The 18813-nt window shown below is 37.6% G+C and overlaps 2 protein-coding genes and 1 non-coding gene across 6 annotated transcripts in view; all 3 read left to right on the top strand.

Annotated features, from left to right (window-relative positions):
* The window catches only part of LOC107655554 (protein piccolo-like), a 42961-nt gene extending 32117 nt beyond the window's left edge, over window positions 1–10844 (top strand). The window contains exons 12-25 of the mRNA XM_016443071.1: window positions 453–561; window positions 1565–1626; window positions 1731–1924; window positions 2026–2076; window positions 2594–2724; window positions 3506–3532; window positions 3808–3901; window positions 5016–5087; window positions 5331–5505; window positions 7911–8052; window positions 8238–8293; window positions 9129–9263; window positions 9835–9980; window positions 10065–10844. Of these exons, the coding sequence (XP_016298557.1) occupies window positions 453–561; window positions 1565–1626; window positions 1731–1924; window positions 2026–2076; window positions 2594–2724; window positions 3506–3532; window positions 3808–3901; window positions 5016–5087; window positions 5331–5505; window positions 7911–8052; window positions 8238–8293; window positions 9129–9263; window positions 9835–9980; window positions 10065–10208 (1538 nt within the window). The 3' untranslated portion in view covers window positions 10209–10844. The remainder of the gene's footprint in view (window positions 1–452; window positions 562–1564; window positions 1627–1730; window positions 1925–2025; window positions 2077–2593; window positions 2725–3505; window positions 3533–3807; window positions 3902–5015; window positions 5088–5330; window positions 5506–7910; window positions 8053–8237; window positions 8294–9128; window positions 9264–9834; window positions 9981–10064) is intronic.
* Window positions 10845–13588: 2744 nt separating this feature from the next.
* Window positions 13589–18208, top strand: ankrd16 (ankyrin repeat domain 16). 4 transcript variants are annotated; one of them, XM_016443085.1, is made up of 8 exons: window positions 13589–13626; window positions 15005–15367; window positions 16872–17092; window positions 17168–17210; window positions 17285–17393; window positions 17476–17637; window positions 17728–17806; window positions 17917–18208. In XM_016443085.1, the coding sequence occupies exons 2-8, from the start codon at window positions 15033–15035 to the stop codon at window positions 18057–18059; spliced, it is 1092 nt and encodes a 363-aa protein (XP_016298571.1). In that variant the 5' UTR covers window positions 13589–13626; window positions 15005–15032; the 3' UTR covers window positions 18060–18208. The 4 variants fall into 4 exon arrangements, with proteins under 4 accessions (XP_016298571.1, XP_016298572.1, XP_016298573.1 ...); XM_016443086.1 differs by lacking the exon at window positions 13589–13626 and adding an exon at window positions 14708–14771; XM_016443087.1 differs by lacking the exon at window positions 13589–13626 and adding an exon at window positions 14754–14771 and having other exon boundaries at window positions 15002–15367.
* trnay-gua (transfer RNA tyrosine (anticodon GUA)) lies at window positions 15452–15539 on the top strand. Its single transcript is given in 2 exon segments — window positions 15452–15488; window positions 15504–15539. It is a non-coding gene; the product is annotated as a tRNA-Tyr (tRNA).
* Window positions 18209–18813: the final 605 nt, after the last annotated feature.

Genomic DNA, 18813 nt, shown 5'->3' with positions numbered 1-18813 from the left:
GCCATGTGACTCATGTATATTATCAAGCTGGTGTTAAGCAGTGGAGTAATGTGAGCTGGCTGTTCAGTCTCTCACATTAAACTATAAAATATGTGAGTGTGTACATATACAGTACATGACACGAGTACACATTCACCTCCAGGCACCCCAAGCATCCACCGTAACAGGGGAGCTTCGAAACGTCCAAAGCGGGCCTACCTGGCCTACCTGAAGACACGTTTTCATCTGTGTAAGTGCACCAACAGAGTGGTTTTAGTTTGCTGTGACTTGGAGTGAACTCTGCTGCACGTGTTTCCCTCTGCTTTCTCACAGGGTTTCTACAGCACGGTTTGTTTAATTGAAAGACATCACGTGTGGTGTTGCAGTGCTTTTCACAGCGTGTTTGATCTTCCAGATAGTGAAGACTAAAATGTATCTAATGGCTGATTTTCTATGTGTGTGTGTTTGGATAGGAATGCAAGTTCTGGAATGGAACAGCATTTCTCTGACTGGTAAGACGTACGAGGAGGTGCAGGGTCTAGTTGGTCACCAGGTCGGAGAGGCGGAGATATGTGTCAGACTGTGAGTGTCAGATTTGTATACCTACTTATTATTTAAATGTGCTTTAGGTCATTTTTACTTTGACCTTCTATCTGTCTACTAAAAAAGTTGTACAACTAAAGAAATTATTAGGACTTGTTTGGAAAGATTAGTGCACATTTAAATGTCAAGTTAAAATGAAACACAGTTCCTAACCCATTTTTATTCTGTATTTTGTATTTCTTAATGAAACATGATATTTAATAAGAAGAAATGTAGGGCCGGAATAAATCATGAAAAATTGACATAACATTTTTTTTATGTAAAAAAGGGTTAGAGGGAAAGGGGCTGAAAAAGTAAAAAGGATTTGTGACTTCAACCAAAAAGGAAAGTCATTTGAGAGGAAGTACGTTTTGTACAAAAAGTACATTAAAACCAGGAACATACATTTAAGAGAGCAAATAGGGTCCATTTTGATTTCATGTTTGCTTAAAGGGATAGTTCACCCAAAAATGAAAATTTTGTCATAAATCACTCACCCTAAGACCTCCATTCATCTTCAGAACAGAAATTAAGATATTTTAGATGAAATCTGAGAGCCTTCTGACCCTGCATAGACAGCAAAGCTACTGAAATGTTCCCAGACCCAGAAACGTAGTAAGGACATTGGTAAAACTGTCCATGTGACATCAGTGGCTCAACTTTTTTGCGAAGCTACGAGAATACTTTTTGTGCGCAAAGAAAACAAAAATAAAGACTTTATTCAACAATTCTTCTCCGCCGCGTCATTTTGTGGAGTACCACGATGCATATGTGTGCTTTCCAATGAACGTAACCAACGCTGATTACATTCAGGAGAAAGTGCGCACATGCCTCGTTGGTACTCCCCAAAATGGCGGAAGATGGTAACTCGGGGAGAATTTTTAGTGAACAGAGGGCTAACGGGTTTGGAATGACACAAGGGTGAGTAATTAATGACAGAATTTAAATTTTGGGGTGAACTAACCCTTTAAATGAACTTTTTGTGTTGACCATTTATTTCCAGTGACCTAAATATGCTGTCTGATTCTGAAAGCTCCCACCTAGACCTTCAAGACCAGACCAAAGGTGAGAACCCCCAGTCAGTGGAGAAGACAATCAAATGATAATGTCCTAATTAACCTCAATGGCACTTTACCACATACTTCTGACTTGCATTTATAATTATACAGGTGACAGACCTCCGCGGTCACCAGGTGTGGACCCTAAGCAGCTGGCTGCCGAGCTGCAGAAAGTGTCCCAGCAGCAGATGCCGTCCTCCTCTGCGTCAACACTGGATAAAGCCTCAGCGTCCGCTGGCTCCAGTGCAGTTCCCAGCCCTGGCCAGCCTGGTTCACCCTCTGTCAGCAAGAAGCGTCACAGCAAGGTACGCATATGCCATGCGCATACAATTATTTGATGCCTTTTTGTGTGTAGAGATTCAAATGCATAACTGTCTTTTCTTACTGCTGCTGTTTTGTTTCTTAGACCTCTGAGGCTGCAAAAACTCAGTCCCATTCAGTGTCAGGAGAGATCCAGGTAGGTTTTGGCTCTCATTAACAAGGCTATAAGAGTAGCTTGTCAGGGAATTTTAAAATTGTGGTTTACAGACCTGCAAAAATGGACATTTCTGTAGTCGATATATGATGTCTTATTAACAAAGTTTGGGAGGAGCACGTTCAGATAATTAACCTAATTAACACGAGAGGAGCACAATCAGTAATCAACCCAATGATTGGCTGGGGCGGGGGTACTCTGGGTTCGGGTCAAATTCCGAGCTCGGAGCCCTCCCCTCGGACAGCACGCCAAATACACATAACCTTTACTCTGTTTATTATATGTAAGTGTGAACTCGTGAAAAACTCTTCTAGTTATGCTCAGCTCTAAAATATTTCTTCAGGTGGAAAATGCTTATTATGAGTGCATTCTCTATTGTATAAAGTGAATTCATTGGTCAGAACCCTGCTTATTAATCAACAGAATGTATGCCATATTCATTCATCTTTTTAGTAGTAGAAAGTAGAATAGCCATTTCTTTCTTTCTTCGATTTTGCAGCTTCAAATAAATTACGACAAACAGCTGGGAAATCTCATTGTCCATGTTCTTCAAGCACGAAATCTGGCACCCCGGGACAATAACGGCTACTCGGATCCGTTCGTTAAAGTTTACTTGCTGCCGGGTAGAGGGTAAGTACCTTGAGTAAAAGTCAACTGACTGGAACTGAATTGTGTCTCAAGGTTTCAGCCTTAGTGTGAACAGCTAACTGGTTGGTCACTTTACATGTCCAGCCTCTTCCTTTTTAAGTGCCCTGCCAAAATAGCTATCCAGAGAGTGTGAAAAAAAGATTTTAATATCTGGTTTCTTGACTTAAAAAATATAAATCCACCTGTTTCACCCTTGGCACTGGAAATTAAGACTCCCAGAGCTGCTATTCAATCCTAGCTGCCACTTTCCATGAGTTAACGAAACAGAAAATCACTTATCCAGCTGTAATTAGCACCAGGTCTGTGGGAAAGACCTGGAGAGGATTATGCATATTGTGTAAGACCTAGTTTTTAGCTGTATATGATTGTGTGTGTGTATGTGTGTGTGTGTGTGTGTGTGTGTGTGTGTGTGTGTGTGTGTGTGTGTGTGTTTGTCCATGCATTTATATGTGCAGTAAGTGAGTCAGCAAAAGAGGAAAATCAATGCCAGTTCAGTTTGTGTGAAAAATGATAGCGCTGATTGATGTTTGTAAGTTGGTGTGTATGTTTGTGTATGTGTGTTGGATCATTTCTGGCTCTCATCTGATCATGCAGTACTTGGATTGAACCTACAGAAATAGGAGCTCTCCATTTTTCTGCTCCATATGGGCATGAATGCATGGGCTACTGCAAACACAAACACACACACACACACCCCTCCCTTTGCAGTTTCCCACTCATCACTGATTGTTGTCTGTTTTTGCTGCATGCTGGATCTTCACAGTCAGGTCATGGTTGTGCAGAATGCCAGGTATGTAATTCTTTCCTACAGTACCAGCACATAATACAAGACTTGGCCATGCTTGGACATGAATGGCTTAATGATGTAGTGTTTTGCTCTTTATATCATCATTTCTCAATGTAGTATATGGTCACTGCAGCAACACAAGTGGGCCTATACTAGACGTCCTCCATTGTGCAAACCATTTGCCACCACTGTGAGGGGTTTCATGGTTAAGTTTGTGCCCAACTGAATTTCTACCTGCAACTCATGGTGACCTCTTGTGGTATGTTATCTGATTGCAGTGCTGAAAACAAAAGAAGGTCCAAACATGTTCAGAAGAGCTTGAACCCAGAGTGGAACCAGACTGTCATCTACAAAAATATCCATCTGGAACAGGTGAACTACAAGCTCGCAATCATTTGCACATGTCTAGGTTGCAGGTGTCTAGAAAACCAAAAGAAAAATCTGATTTCACTTTGATGGAATATGCTTTTTTTAGTTTGAACGTCTCGAGTCAGTTTTGAGATTTCAATTATCTGAAAGCTCTTCAGAGAGGATCTCAGGCTTTTGGTGCAAACAGGGAAAAGTCTGTTGTCTCCCAGAAGTGCTTTAGTCTAATTAAGACCAAAGAGCTTCCTGAGTCTGTTGAGCTCACTGAGGCTGCTGCTGACAGATGTGATTGATATGTTTTTACTGGACTATTGAAGCGAGGCGAACGGCTCTTAATTGAGAGAGAAAGACAGAATGCAGGTAGCTGAGGCTTGTATTGAAAACCATCTGGATTTAATGCTCCAGTGCTGCATATCGTGTTGGAGATGTTTGCTGGATTAACAGAAATCAGTATTTTTGTCTTGCTTTCCAGTAAAAGTATCTAAATGTTCTAAAAACAAAATAAATTTACTTCAGAAGAGGTTCAGAATATCTCAGAAAGCTCACAAAGGCTGATTAAAAATAGTTGAAACCATAATTGTGAAATATTATTACAATTTCACCTAACAGTTTTCTATATTCACATATTTTAAAATGTAAATTATTCCTGTGATGGCAAAGCTGAATTTTCAGCAGACATGACTCCAGTCTTCAATGTGACATGATCCCTCAGAAATCATTCTAATATGCTGATTTGGTACTAAGGAAACATTTCTTATTATAAAGGTTGAAAACAATTGTGCTGCTCAATACTTTTTTGGAAATCATGAAAAATTACTGCTTTGATAAATAGAAAGTTTAAAAGTACAGCATTTATTTGAAATAAAATGTTTTGCAACATTATAAATGTCTTTACTGTCACTTTTAAATATGTTTTATTGGAAAACAAGAAAAATACTGAGTAATAAAAAAAACTGTCTATAAGATGTTTCTTACCCCTCATTTAGAGATTAACCATGGAATAGTTCAGTTGAAGTTACTTAGAATGACAACATTAAAATAATGTATGGTAATAGTCACAAAGTAAATCATCTTGGCGTTGAATACTCTGTGTTTGTGTGGTGTGTGTGTGTGTGTTTAGCTAAGAAAGAAGACACTAGAGGTCAGCGTGTGGGACTACGACAAGAGCTCTGCCAATGACTTCTTGGGAGAGGTGAGAAACTACAAGCTGTAAACACACTTTGAAAGATTAAACACCAAGTCCAATGTGTGCTAAATGATACACAACTGCACCTCAGTCGACGCTGTAAGCGTACTGTGGCTGCATGTGACTATGACCTACAGTAAAAGCTGGTGGTGTCCATGTTGTGACAAGTTCATACTCTGAGTCTCCATCTCGCCCCACTTCTCCCCTTTCCAAACATCCCCTCCTTCTCGCCTCCCACCCCACGGCTGATATATGGCCCCAGCCCAAATTGGCCACCTCGACCCGAGGCACCACAGGCACAGCGTAGTTGGTGTGCTCACCATTCAGAGAGCCCCGTCTGAGTCGCCAGCCAATGAGATCCCTGACGGCCGTCACCTGACCCTCAGGAAAGCCATGTCTGAAGAGAGGCCACAGCCGGACGGAGGTGAGAGTTGAACGTCTCGTATGATTGCCGATGACAGCAAGAGAGAGAGCGAAAGGATGTTGAGTTACTAACGCACATCTAACTAGAGGAACTAGCTGAGGACTAGCTGTTTTGCAAAGGGTGTTTTGTGCTCACGAAGGGCACTGTGGGAAGGGGATGCTATCTGAAGGGTCTTTCCAAACGAAAGTGAGCAACTGGATTCCTTTACACAAAACCGTTACAGAAGACAGTCAAGGAAGTAAGTCTGCAGTTATGATCACTTGATCCTGGGTGCCGCATCTTCACAATTCGTTTTGAAACCTGAAGTGATTTGTTCCTCCCGGGACTAAATATTCTTTTACATATTTACATAAGTAGAAGTTTAACAGCACACAAATTGAAATGTTTGAATTAAAGAAACAAAGAAACAAGATTTTATCATTAGTATTAGCATTCATTCGCAGGAATTTTATGTAAAAGGCCTGTTCACACCAACAGAATGTTTGGTGCGAAAATAATTAAATTTAATTTGATTGAACGGCAGTTATTACGTCTGTTCAGACCAACACAAATATTTGCATGGCGTCAATTTGAATTAATTTGTTTAATGGATAAGTGTTCCAATCTCTTTTCCATTGCACTGTGACGAAAACTGGCTAACCAATAAGAATTGCACTTTTGGTCATGTGTCTGGACTCTGGAGACACATGCTTTTGCTGTTACATAAAACAACAACTTGGTGGCGCTCACAAAAAGACTATTTGGTTGAGTGACAGTGAAAAGCAGAGGAAGAATCTTTCTCTGTATTATTGTATTTGCTGTTGTTTAATGAACATCATACCAAATAAAAAAATTGTAACGTCTGTTTTAAAAATGCTGTTTGATTTTGTTTATTATTCATGACAAGCGAGTGTCAAAAATGTAAAATTGTGCAGCACTGCCTTTGTGTGTTTTTATTGAAACATTTTGAACAATGAACACCTAAAGGCAATTAAAATCCATCATTGTAATCAAATATTTCGACAAACATAAGAAAATAAAGAGATAGTTCAACCAAAAATGAAACTAAGCACAGCGCATCTGGGTTCTACGTCAGAACGCCGGCTCCTGCGTCTGCAGCATCACACACATGCATCGTGGTACTCTCATTAATGCGCGTCGACTGACACGGAAGATAGGAAATTGTTGAATAAAGTTATTTTTGTTTTCTTTGCGCACAAAAAGTATTCTCGTAGCTTCATAAAATTATGGTTGAACCACTGATGTCACATGGACTATTTTAACATTATCCTTACTACCTTTCTGGGACTTGAACGGGGTAGTTGCGTTGCTGTCTATGCAGGGTCAGAAAGCGCTCGGATTTCATCAAAAATATCTTCCTTTGTGTTCAGAAGATGAACGAAGGTCTTACAGGTTTGGAACGACATTAGGGTGAGTAATTAATGACAGAATTTTCATTTTTGGGTGAACTATCCCTTTAACATAAAAGCTTTTCTGTAAGCGCCACCTACTGACAGAGAGTGAAATTGCATTTTGAGATTGGTCTGAACATACAAACCGCATGTAGGCTGATTTTTCCTGTCGAAAATTTGTGTTGGTATGACCAGGCCTTAATTTTGCTGATTCACAATAGATTAGCAGTGACGCTTGTCCTGCAAATACATGCCTTGCGACCTTCGAAGGCCTCAGTTTTTTGAGTGATTAGGACCTAGTGATGCTCACTTTCGACTGGAATCCTCCCTCTTCCACTTCACAGGAAATTCATGCAGCGAGTCTCAGTCTTATTCAACAGTCCAGCAACGTGCTTCCCCAAAACCAGGGGACAAAACAGTAGCACTCAACTGCAACAAACTCTAGGAGGGAGCAGTGACCCCCTGACCATCCTGAGAGAGTCATTAGATGCCTGGTGTTAGCGTTACCGTTGCTGAATCTGTGTGGAAAAGACTGTGTGCATGAATTAAGTGCCGAAATCATGCATCCCACGTCACACCATCGCCATCACTCTCAGTCAAACACTGCATCAACATTAAAAAAATCTATGAAAATATTATTAATCACAAGTAACCACAATTAAAATAAACTTAGCGTAATGCTAACATAATTAGCATAATGGAATAACTTAATGTACAAAACTCAAACACACAGTTTACTAATGAACAGTTTAATTTGTTGTGTCTGTGCTTTTGCTTCTGTCATCTGATGTCTGCTTAGCATATCTCTGTCTGTGATATTTCCTTTCATTTATGGAGTGCTGTCATGCTTTCTTTAAATGTTGCCAGCAGTATCTATTTGCGTGTATGTGTGTGTGTGTGTGTGTGTTGGGAGTGGATATGTGGATATCTACCCCTAAAATTAATAGTTACCAGTTGCAAACTAGTAGTAGTCTATGTAACTCATGCAACTCACATAGTCCACTTCAAAAACAGCGTCCCGCAGCCATAGATCTGGTGATGCTCCTGTTACTGCAGCCTCATTGGACAGCGGTCTGAGTGGCAGTGCCTATAGCCTATTGGATGAAGAGGGCGGGACCAATGCGGTGGATAGTGCTATCTTCCAGGTTCCCAGATTGTGAGTGCTTTCCATATGACTCCCATGATATTTGCTAATCTGTCATATTTTGTTTTAAATAATTTACAATTTCATGGTTTTATTTGGTAGCATCTAGACTGCTTTTTTTGTTTATTATTTATTCAAATCCCTCCATTTTCTTGGCACTCCACGCGTTCTCTGACCTGATGTTGTTTATTATTCAGTGGAAAGATTCCAAACGGCACAGAAGCTGTGAAATCCGCTCATGGAGATACAGAGGGTAATGTTTGCATGGGATGTTGTGTGGTTTTGTGATTAGTTGTGCGTGTTTGTGTCAATAGCATGGTATTGTGGAGTACAATGTGGCACCAAAGAAGTTGAATTCAATATACAGTATTTTGTATATATTATGATTTTGTATAATTTGTATAATTGTATTACATCATACTTTTATCTACAGTACAGTTCAAAAGTTTGTAGTTGGTAAAAATTTCTTAATATATTTTTTCAAAGAAGCCTCTTATGCTCTCCTATTCGGCATTTATTTGACCAAACATACAATAAAAACAGAAATATTGTGAAATATTATTTAAATTTACAATAACTGTTTTCTATTTTATATACTTTAAAGTGTAATTTATTGCTGTGATGGCAAATCTGAATTTTAAGCATCATTACTCCAATCTTAGTGTCATATAATCCTTCAGAAATCATTATAATGTGCTGATTTGGTGCTCAAGTTGAAAACAGTTGTGCTGCTTAATATTTGTGTCAAAAACCGTGATGCTTTTCAGGATTATTTGATGAATAGAAATCAGTTTTGATCAATTTAATGCATCCTTGCTGAATAAAACTCCCAAGTGCTTCTAAAAACAAAATCGTACTGCCTGCAAACTTTTGAACGATAGAATATATTATCACACTTTTATCTATGACTTAAATAAGAGTGGAATAATAGTTCCTCCTGGATTCATCTATTTCCTGTGCCATGTTATTTATCACTATCTCTATGCTCCTCATGCTCAGAGATTCACAGAATGTGGGAGGAAGAGATACAGAGATAACAGACAGGAAGAAGAATTGCGATATTGACGTGTCTGTGTCTGCCCGTTTAGGTAAGACTCAGGTGATAGGGGAGATAAAGATTGCCCTGAAGAAGGAGATGAAGACAGAGGGGGAACACCTGGTGCTTGAGATCCTACAGTGCAGAAACATAACATACAAATTCAAGTCTCCAGACCACCTCCCAGGTAACAAGACATGACTGCAAACATGTTCACCCTGAACCACAAAACCACAGAAGGGTCCATTTTTTAACAATTGAAACATCTGAAAACTGAATAAATAAGCTTTCCATTGATGTCTGGTTTGAGGATAGGACAACATTTGGCCGAGATTACAACTATTTGAAAGTCTGGAATCTGAGGGTGCAAAAAAATCAAAATATTGAGAAAATCGCCTTTAAAGTTGTCCAAATGAAGTCCTTAGCATTGCATATTACTAATCAAAAATTATGTTTTGATATATTTACAGTAGGAAATTTACAAAATATCTTCACTAAACATGATCTTTACTTAATATCTTAATGATTTTTGGCATAAAAGAAAAATCGATCATTTTGACCCATACAAGGTATTGCTGGCTATTGCTACAAATATACGCGTGTGACTTACAACTGGTTTTGTGGTCCAGAGTCACATATATGGTTGATATACACATTGTCTTATTGATGTAAGCTTCCCAAATGTTCTTACATAAATGCTGTTTAAACAGGACTTAAGAGAGGAACGCTTAATACTTGCTTTTGGTGTTGTTTTACAGACCTGTATGTGAAGCTCTATGTGGTGAATGTGGCCACTCAGAAAAGAATCATCAAGAAGAAAACTAGAGTGTGTCGTCATGATCGCGAACCGTCTTTTAACGAAACTTTCCGTTTCTGCATGAACCCCACAGGTCATTCCATTCAGGTACACCAGAAATCAACGCACTAGGGTGTTAAAATGTGACCCAACTTAAAGTCATGTGATTCATATTTATTCCAACCCTTGCAGCTCTTTCTTGTTTCAAACGGAGGCAAGTTCTTAAAGAAGACCCTAATCGGCGAAGCCTACGTCTGGCTGGATAAGGTAGACCTGCGGAAACGGGTGGTGAGCTGGCACAAGCTGCTGGCCAGCACAGCTCAGATCCACTCCTAAAGACGGCGGTCGGATGAGGCGCGAGGACAGAACAGGCAGCGGAGTCGCACATCTCTGCCGCACTCTTTGGGACTAAACTGAGCTGAATTTGGAGGGCCGACACAGGGAGCTTCCCGATTGCACTGGCACGTGTGATTGTGTTAACCCAAGCCATGGAGAAACAGGTGTATAATGGTGTTTACAGAAAGGGTCTGACCCTTATTGACGAGATGCAGATCTTTACGTTGGGAAAAGCTCAAAAAATTGAGCCGGAGAGTCACACAATGTTCATACGTATATGTGTACATGCACTTTCACAATCACTCACACTTATCGACACATATTTATACCGATGTATGTATAATAATATGTGTACATTGGGCCACAACAGACAGTTAGATAATAGAGTGAAAGTTTATTTATCCCGTTTGTGATTGTTTACAGATAGAGACGGATATCATATACATTATTTTTGTATGATAGAGACAAATTCAGTTTTAGATATTTATTGTTATTTTACATTCCCTCTCAGATGTTATTATGTGTTGAAAGAACTGATATTTAAAGCATATTATCAATGGATTAGAAGAGTATTTTATGGTATATTATAGACAGATTTAAATGAATGAAATATGATTTATTGGGTGTTGTGATGACTCCTTGTGTCAGTACGGTTATTATAACATTTCATCTTTCGCTGTGTGATACTAAATTCATCAAAGTCTGAGATACAGTTTCAGAGCTCTAGGAATCAAGAAGCAGATAATTACAAATAATTTAAACCTTTAAGAAAACTGCCGGTCTAATATGACTCACAGAAATGAATGGGAAATTAAATAGAAAGTGTTCGCTGATTGTTATGATTTGCTATCTCATTTGATGAATGTGACAGACGACATATCCCCGATATGCAGCAGCATCAGTTGAAAATGTCAAATCCAGCACTGTTATATGATTTGCACTTTGTGTCTAGCATTTTACGAATGTAGGTTGGTAGCTTTTTCGTCAAAAAACATCCTGCCATTTAAAAAAAGTCAAACACTGTCAATCCCCCACACAAACTCATACGCATCTGTCTCTTAAATACTCAAGGATTAGAGTTTGAATGGGTCAGTGTAGTGTCTGTCCGCATCATATTGCTGATACAATGTTGATATTATGTTTTATTAAAAAACAAACTCCTAAACACTCAGGTTTCGATGAAAAAGCCTTGCTTAAAAGTTATTAGCTGATCTTTGATCTAAGCAGGTTCAGCTTAAAGGCGACAACAGTGAGGATCAGGGAGATGACTTCAAAATGTGTTCATTTTTAATTTAACAGATCATTTTGGCTAACTGTTATTTTCTTTTCAGTTTATTTGTCTAAAAGGAGACGTTTAGACGCTGAGTGCACCATCTCATTCTTTCAGAAAAGTGTGGCCACTTTGCAATGCAGACAACTAAATCAAATGCCATTAGTGTTATGTATGTTAGTTTTTATGCCTTTAAATTTGGGATGTGTGGATTCAAACTTTACAACACTTAGCCCAGCCATTTTACAGCTCAAGCACTTACTGATATTCACTCAAACATCCAGCGTAAGGGTTAAGTCAACCTTTAACCTGTGCCAAACTACCAAAATCCGCAGGTTCTGTGTATGTTATTCTATGCAACCGAAAATACATCTGATGTACTTATTGTTTAGTGGTCGGAGGACAGATAAAGCATTACGAATGAGGACTTTTTTTTTATTTTTGTGTTTTTTTTCCCCACATGGTATATATATGTTTGCTTTTATGTGTATATTTGGTTGTGTCTTTTGCTTGATGCTTGTTTAATTAATTTTATATTGCTATTTTGAGGTCATGCAACGAGTTTGCAAAAACGTAGGGTTGATTTACCTACTCGACTATTTAACTGCTAGTTTTGAGAATTCAAATGTATATAACAAAATGCGTTTACAGGATCATAGCAGACTGGTCATCTTATGTTCATCGTTCACAGTGTCTGGAAACAACTATCTCACTGCACTCAGCTTTATATACAATGCTCAGCTTTCACTATATATTCTGATCTCCCAGAATGTGTTACAAATTAGATGAGGGAAAAAAGCATCATATAACAATTCGTCACATTAATTCATCGTAACCAACGCAGCCTCCTCTGAATAATCCACGCATGCTCCAATTTCACTTCGCCACACTAACTCTTTCACCTCTGCAAAAATGATAATAAAAAAATAAAACCAAGACGTGTAAATAAAAATAAGATTTTTCTTTTTGTACAAATCGGATCTTGTATTAGTTTTCTGGTTCAGCGAAGAGCATGTGTGAGGGAAAGGAGCAGAGCGACTGTGTTTTGATCTGTGTGTTACATGTTGTACATGCACTAGGGTAAAAGCTTTCCTCATGCTTGCCTCTGATGGACTGGACTTGACCTGCACAACAGACACCGATTTAACCCTGTATAATAAAGAGCAGATGTTGACCTTACTGACTCCAAGTAGAATCAGGAAACGTATGGTGTTTTCACTGGATGTTGCATGTTTTGTTGGTGGTTTGTTCATACTATTTTTGTGTCCAGATTCTATTTACAAAGAGAAAAATATTATGAAAAATTAATCCGATCTAAATATGTATGCTGACTGTACAAAGATATGCTTGTATAATCCGTCTGGTTTTCCACTTAATGTAAACTGATGAAAAAAAAATCCAGCTGTCATGGTTTTTGTGGTTGTACACAAACGGTATTGATAAATTATGCAAATTGTGCTGTAATAAAAGGCTAATGCCCCAAGGCTAAATATTAAATGATATATGTAAAATTCTACCTGAAGTGAATTTATTTGTAAGCCACTTTTACACCATTCTATCTATCTATCCAGGCACGTGCACACAGACATAAAAGGGGGCTTGAGCACCTGCCCTTTTTCTTCCTCGAGAGAAAGTGCGCTTTTTTTTCTGGGGAGTGTCTTTTTTAAATTTTGTATAAATGAATATATGTATAGCTATATGTGCGCGCGCGTGTGTGTGTGTTTTCTGTTTGCGCACAGCTTTCCCTGTCAAACTAACAAAAAAATCAAAATGTCGGGTCGGGAAATATTGAGACATATTATGTCTATGCTGTCGAGTTCCGACGCCCCTCCGCGCAGGCGCGGCACACAGCAGTGTAGCGCACGTTGATCGGCACATGCATCAAAAGTGCATGATATTCTAGGCTGCCCATGAAAGCTTTTTTTCCAGTCTACATATAACAGCCTATAGTTAATATAGTTAATATAGCAATATCAACAGTATAAATATCTAGACTTGCAAAATTATTTTCATTATTTTCACATATCTGCCAGCCCACCCTTCTATAGCTGTCAAGAACCGGGCCTGATCGGCACACGTGCATCAGGCAGAGAGCCGCAGAAGTGAAGCCCTCCCTCCCTTTCCAGTTGTATTTGTCTTGGTGTGGAGGCGAGTGGTGATGAACAAAAAACTAAAAACTACCTGTGCCTCGAATTTACAGCTAATTACCCAAAAGACAAAAGTCATGAGAGCTATGATTCAGTTCACTGCATGATTCAGTTTATTAAAATGCATTTAGAAGGATCACAAAATTCAAGATATGGGGGCAGAAATGTATATATTTATATAATTTCATGTAGTTAATCAGTATCATGCCAAGACTGACGTTTTTTCCACCAAAAAGCAGCATGATTGCAAATGTGATATTGATTTTATACAGCAGTTCAATAAACAAGAATTTAATGTTAAGATACTTACGTTTTAGACACAATATTGACTGTTTTTGCTCTATTTCCCCAACAAATATAATTCCAATTTGCATCTCTGAGCAACATGACGGTGTTTCGTTCCTGAATGAATCAACCGTTTAAATGATTCGGTTCAGTCGCAATGACTCACTTATTAACAGTGACTTGCTGCCACCTACTGGCAGTTTTAATTTCACATTTAAAGTATCTTTTCATTTTTTTTCTTTTATAATTTCAAATATCAGTATTCAACGTTTTATGTTTAAAATATCAAAAGAGTATGAATGCATTTGTAACTGCAGGTTATTCATGTCCTGCATTAAACAGTGTGTAAATGCATCTAAATGCCCCTTAATGCAGCTTCTGTGTTTTCTCTGAATTGCAAAGATGGATTTTGTCAATACTGATTTCATTTAAAAGGTAAAAATCTATTTAAACTTATTGGAAAAGATTAATTTGATATCACTGCTGTGAACTGATCACCACACAGAATATGAAGAATATCAAACATTTTACGAGTCAGCTGTCCACGGCAGCCCTTAAGATATCAGCACAATAACACACTCAGCAAAATATCATCTAATTATCGTTATCAATCAAATCCCAGAAAATACTGAGATATATTTTTGTCAATATCGCACACCCCTAATATATTTAACGTTTTTATTAGAATTTTTTTTTAAATAAATATGAGAAGTGCCCTTTTTTCCACTTGAGCCCCTGCCCCTCAAAATGTCTGTGCACGTCTATCTATCTATCTATCTATCTATCTGTCTGTCTTCTGTATTTATCTGTCTGTCTGTCTGTCTACCAGCAGTTTGTGGGTAGTAAGAAACATAAGAACAGGTAATGTCATACTGCTTTGCCATTGTGCTTCATTTTCTTGTTTTATAGTTTTATAAGAATATTATATTTTGCAAAGATCAAAAGTGTGACTATTAGTGGGACTTTTATTTTGAAGTAAACGGTGGTGTCGTCGACACATTACGTCCGACCATGCAGTAAAAACATTGGAGGTTTCTGTTGATATTTCACTAGTAATGCATCGCTGTTGTGTATATATCTTTCCCTTTAAGCAGTCTACTTAGAAGGATTTAACTGAGCTAAATGGAGGAAGAAAGCACATTAAAGCCCTTAATCAAAGCAGTTCAACATGGAGAGCTGTGCACAGTCAGAGAGCAACTCAGTGAGCACGTCAACAAGCAGGCTGTCATCTATACTCATTTTGGGAAATCTGGAGATACTTTACTGCACTATGCTGCCAGACATGGACACATGGACATTTTGCGTTATTTAGTAGAGGAGCTCAACATGGACATCGAGGTGTATAACAACGACTACAAGAGAGCTCTGCATGAGGCTTCTTCCATGAGTCATTATGAGTGTGTGCGGTACCTCATTGCCAGGGGAGCGAAAATAGACAGTTTGAAGAAAGCAGACTGGTAAGTTATAATCACTGATTTGAATAAAAGCATTTGCATGTAGTGGGTGGAATATGGTATCAGGAGGCAGAATGTAACTCAACGCCTTCGATAGCTCAGTTGGTAGAGCGGAGGACTGTAGAGGTTCAACACTGACATCCTTAGGTCGCTGGTTCGAATCCGGCTCGAAGGAAACTTTTTTTTAGCTGAGTGCAAAATACTGTTTGTCTGCCGTTGTTTGTATATATATTTATAGTTATACGTCATTTAATACCAGCGTTGTTATTATTATTAAATATTTTAAAAATGTCGTTATTTGAAATAAATATAGAATAAAAAATAAATATTAAATTAATGCTGAAAAACGTTTTCGTAATAGCATTACTAAAACTAAAACTGAAATAAAAAATAAATGAAACCTAGATAAAAATGACAAAATCACAAAATTATTAAAGCTCAAAATATTACAATTAAATCTAATTCAACATATTAATAAATACCATAATAGTATAAATAACACTAAAATAACACTTTTTAATACATCTTTACTAACCCACATTTATTTTGAAAAATGTTCAGTATTTCATGAATTCGGCAAATACAATACTCCGTTATTAATCACAAATAATGTGAATAGATTATTTTAAAAGGATTAAATATAAATGAAAGATACAATTTAAGATGCATAAGGAATATACAATTTTTAACTTAAAAAATTAAATGTATATAAATAAATAAATATAAATGAAAAATACGTTTTTATTGGTACAAATTAAACAAGTGAAAATTGTAGTTGAAGTATAAATTGTAAAATTATAATGTGTGCACATAAATCCATACAGAACATGTTTGGGCATTGATCATTTTCATGTAGCTCTCAGTGTTATTTTAGTATTTTATATATACACTTATTATATTTATTAATATTTTGAATTAGCTTTTATTTTTATATTTAAATTTTTCATTGTAGTTTTAGTAATTTTGTTGTACTTTTGTGATTTTAATTATTTGTATTAAAATATTTCTATTTAGCTTTAATTAATTGTTTTTATTTCAGCTTTAGTTTTTGTATTTTAGTACTTCTTCAAACTTATTTCATTTAGTTGCCAAGCCAGCATTTCTGATTTTCGTTCATAAATTATGCATGCTAACAATTGTATGATTTTTAATAATAATTAAAAACAGATTTCATTAACAATTAGAGAAAATTTATTACCTAGACACAGAACGCAAGCTGTGTAGTTGGCACTGTCAAAATATGAAAGCCTGATTACAAGCGAGCTATCAAAAATATCACAGTAAAATAATAAAACACAAAAGGATTCTTAGTGCGTTATTAACCTGATATTAAACAACATGGAAATGCAATATGAATTATATTCATTTTTTAATTTTATTTCAGCTTTACTTCAGTTAACGAAAATGAGTTTTAATTGTTTTATTTTTAGTTAGTAATACCAACACTGCCATTTGTTCTCGAGCAGCTTTACTGCATTTGAACAAAAATTACTTCTATCCTCTTTAGGACCCCTCTTATGATGGCCTGTACCCGTCGAAACCTCGATGTCATTTTGGAGCTGCTGAATCACGGTGCTGACCCAATGCTGCAGAACAAGGATGGATGGAACTCATTCCACATTGCATGCAGAGAAGGAGATCCAGCCATCATACACCACCTCCTACTGGCCAAACCCGAGGTCTGGAAGACAAAGAGCAAGACTGGCAGAACGCCCCTCCACACTGCTGGTATAGAAGCAAATGATTTTTTCCCCCCAAATTTCCCAGACTTGCATTTATGTATCTGCCTTTTTCTCACCCAAGCTATGCACGGCTGTGAGGATGCAGTGAAGATTTTGCTTCAAAGGTAACATATTTTGAGTATGCGTGTATAACACAAGGCCTTCTTATTTTGCTCACACGGTTTGCATGTTAATTCAGTTGTAGCTATGAGCCTGATGGGAAGGACAGTTGTGGAGTCACACCATTTATGGATGCCATAAGGAATGGACACATAGCTATTGCTAAACTGCTTCTTGAGAATCACCAGGTTAGCTCATATTTGCATTATAATTCACTTACAATGTTTTTCTTATACTAGATATGAGCATGTCCATGTTTATCTGGTTTAGGCATCTCCCTCAGCTGTAGATATTCTCGGTGTGCAGCCCCTACACCAGGCCTCTGTAACTGCTCAGGAAGAAGCACTTTCTTTTCTCGTGCATAATCTTGGTATCGATATAAACTCAAGAGCCACAAAACTGGAGCTGACTGCATTACATTACGCTGCAAAGGTTGTATCTATTGCATTAAACATGAAGCACAGTTAAGATAAACACACTTCCTCTTTTAATCTGGCTTTGATCTCAATGCTAATTTTTCAGGAAGGTCACACAAGCACAATAAAAACACTGTGTGCCCTGGGCGCTGATCTACATGCAAGAGACACAAAAGGAAGATCAGGTAGGATTACACTTTACAGTGTTTTTCACTGAATGCCACCTTAGTGAGATGCCGTAATTGGGATCTTTTTATTAGAACACGATGTGAAAATATGTTTTTATGGTTTGCAGCTCTACATATGGCATGCATTGGGCAGCATGTGGACGCCGTTAGGATGCTGCTACAATTGGGACTCACAGATACTGAAGACAATACTAGCAATACAGCAAGACAGTATGCCAAACCTCACATTAAAGAAGTGTTTGAGTCTTGAAATGTAATATCTGTGTCAAATTAATAAAACATTGCTTTGAGTGAATATTACGCAAAAGTGGAGACACAAAGTTACAAAATAAATGCTTTTTATGAAAGTCATGTGGTATAACTATGAATTTGTGTCTTTTCATATGAAAAGCGCGACATGAAACTCTGAACATGAACTTGGCTTTGCAGCTGTTTTGGTAATAGTTTGTACTCATTTGTGGTAACTTGTAAACAAATCGGTGTAAGTGAATCGTTCTCATTTGAGTTCCCTTTACTAAATGAGTCTGAATGAACTGGATGATTTGTTTAATCGGAACAACACTGAATGGCGTTAAACACAAACAAACAAAAGACACTGGGTGAATGATTTATTTCATAACGCAAAGATGCTAAACTTTTCGCCACCTACTGGCGTAACTATGTAACCTATAGAAAGAGTCACTTTATTTATTTTTGTTTGTTTTCATCAGGGGTAAACCGTTACAGAACATGATAACATCCATATAAATTGATATAATATAAATTTAGCCATATATGTATTATCTTCTTAGCTTTACTGTTATTCTTTATAGAAATGAAAGTAACAAAATATATTTTAAGTACTGTGAACGTATTTAAAGATTCGAGTCATGAATCAAAATCCCCGCCACTTTATGCAGGTGAGCGGTTCTGTTCTGTTTGGTGATCAGGGGGCGGAGTATTCGCTCACTGTGATTGACAACACAGTCCTCCAATCGCAGCGTAGAACGCGCAAACTCGCAAGC

Source organism: Sinocyclocheilus anshuiensis, unplaced genomic scaffold, assembly GCF_001515605.1.
Source record: "Sinocyclocheilus anshuiensis isolate Anshui unplaced genomic scaffold, SAMN03320099.WGS_v1.1 scaffold916, whole genome shotgun sequence".
Taxonomy (NCBI): Eukaryota; Metazoa; Chordata; class Actinopteri; order Cypriniformes; family Cyprinidae; genus Sinocyclocheilus; species Sinocyclocheilus anshuiensis.
This window is presented reverse-complemented; position numbering and strand designations above follow the sequence as displayed.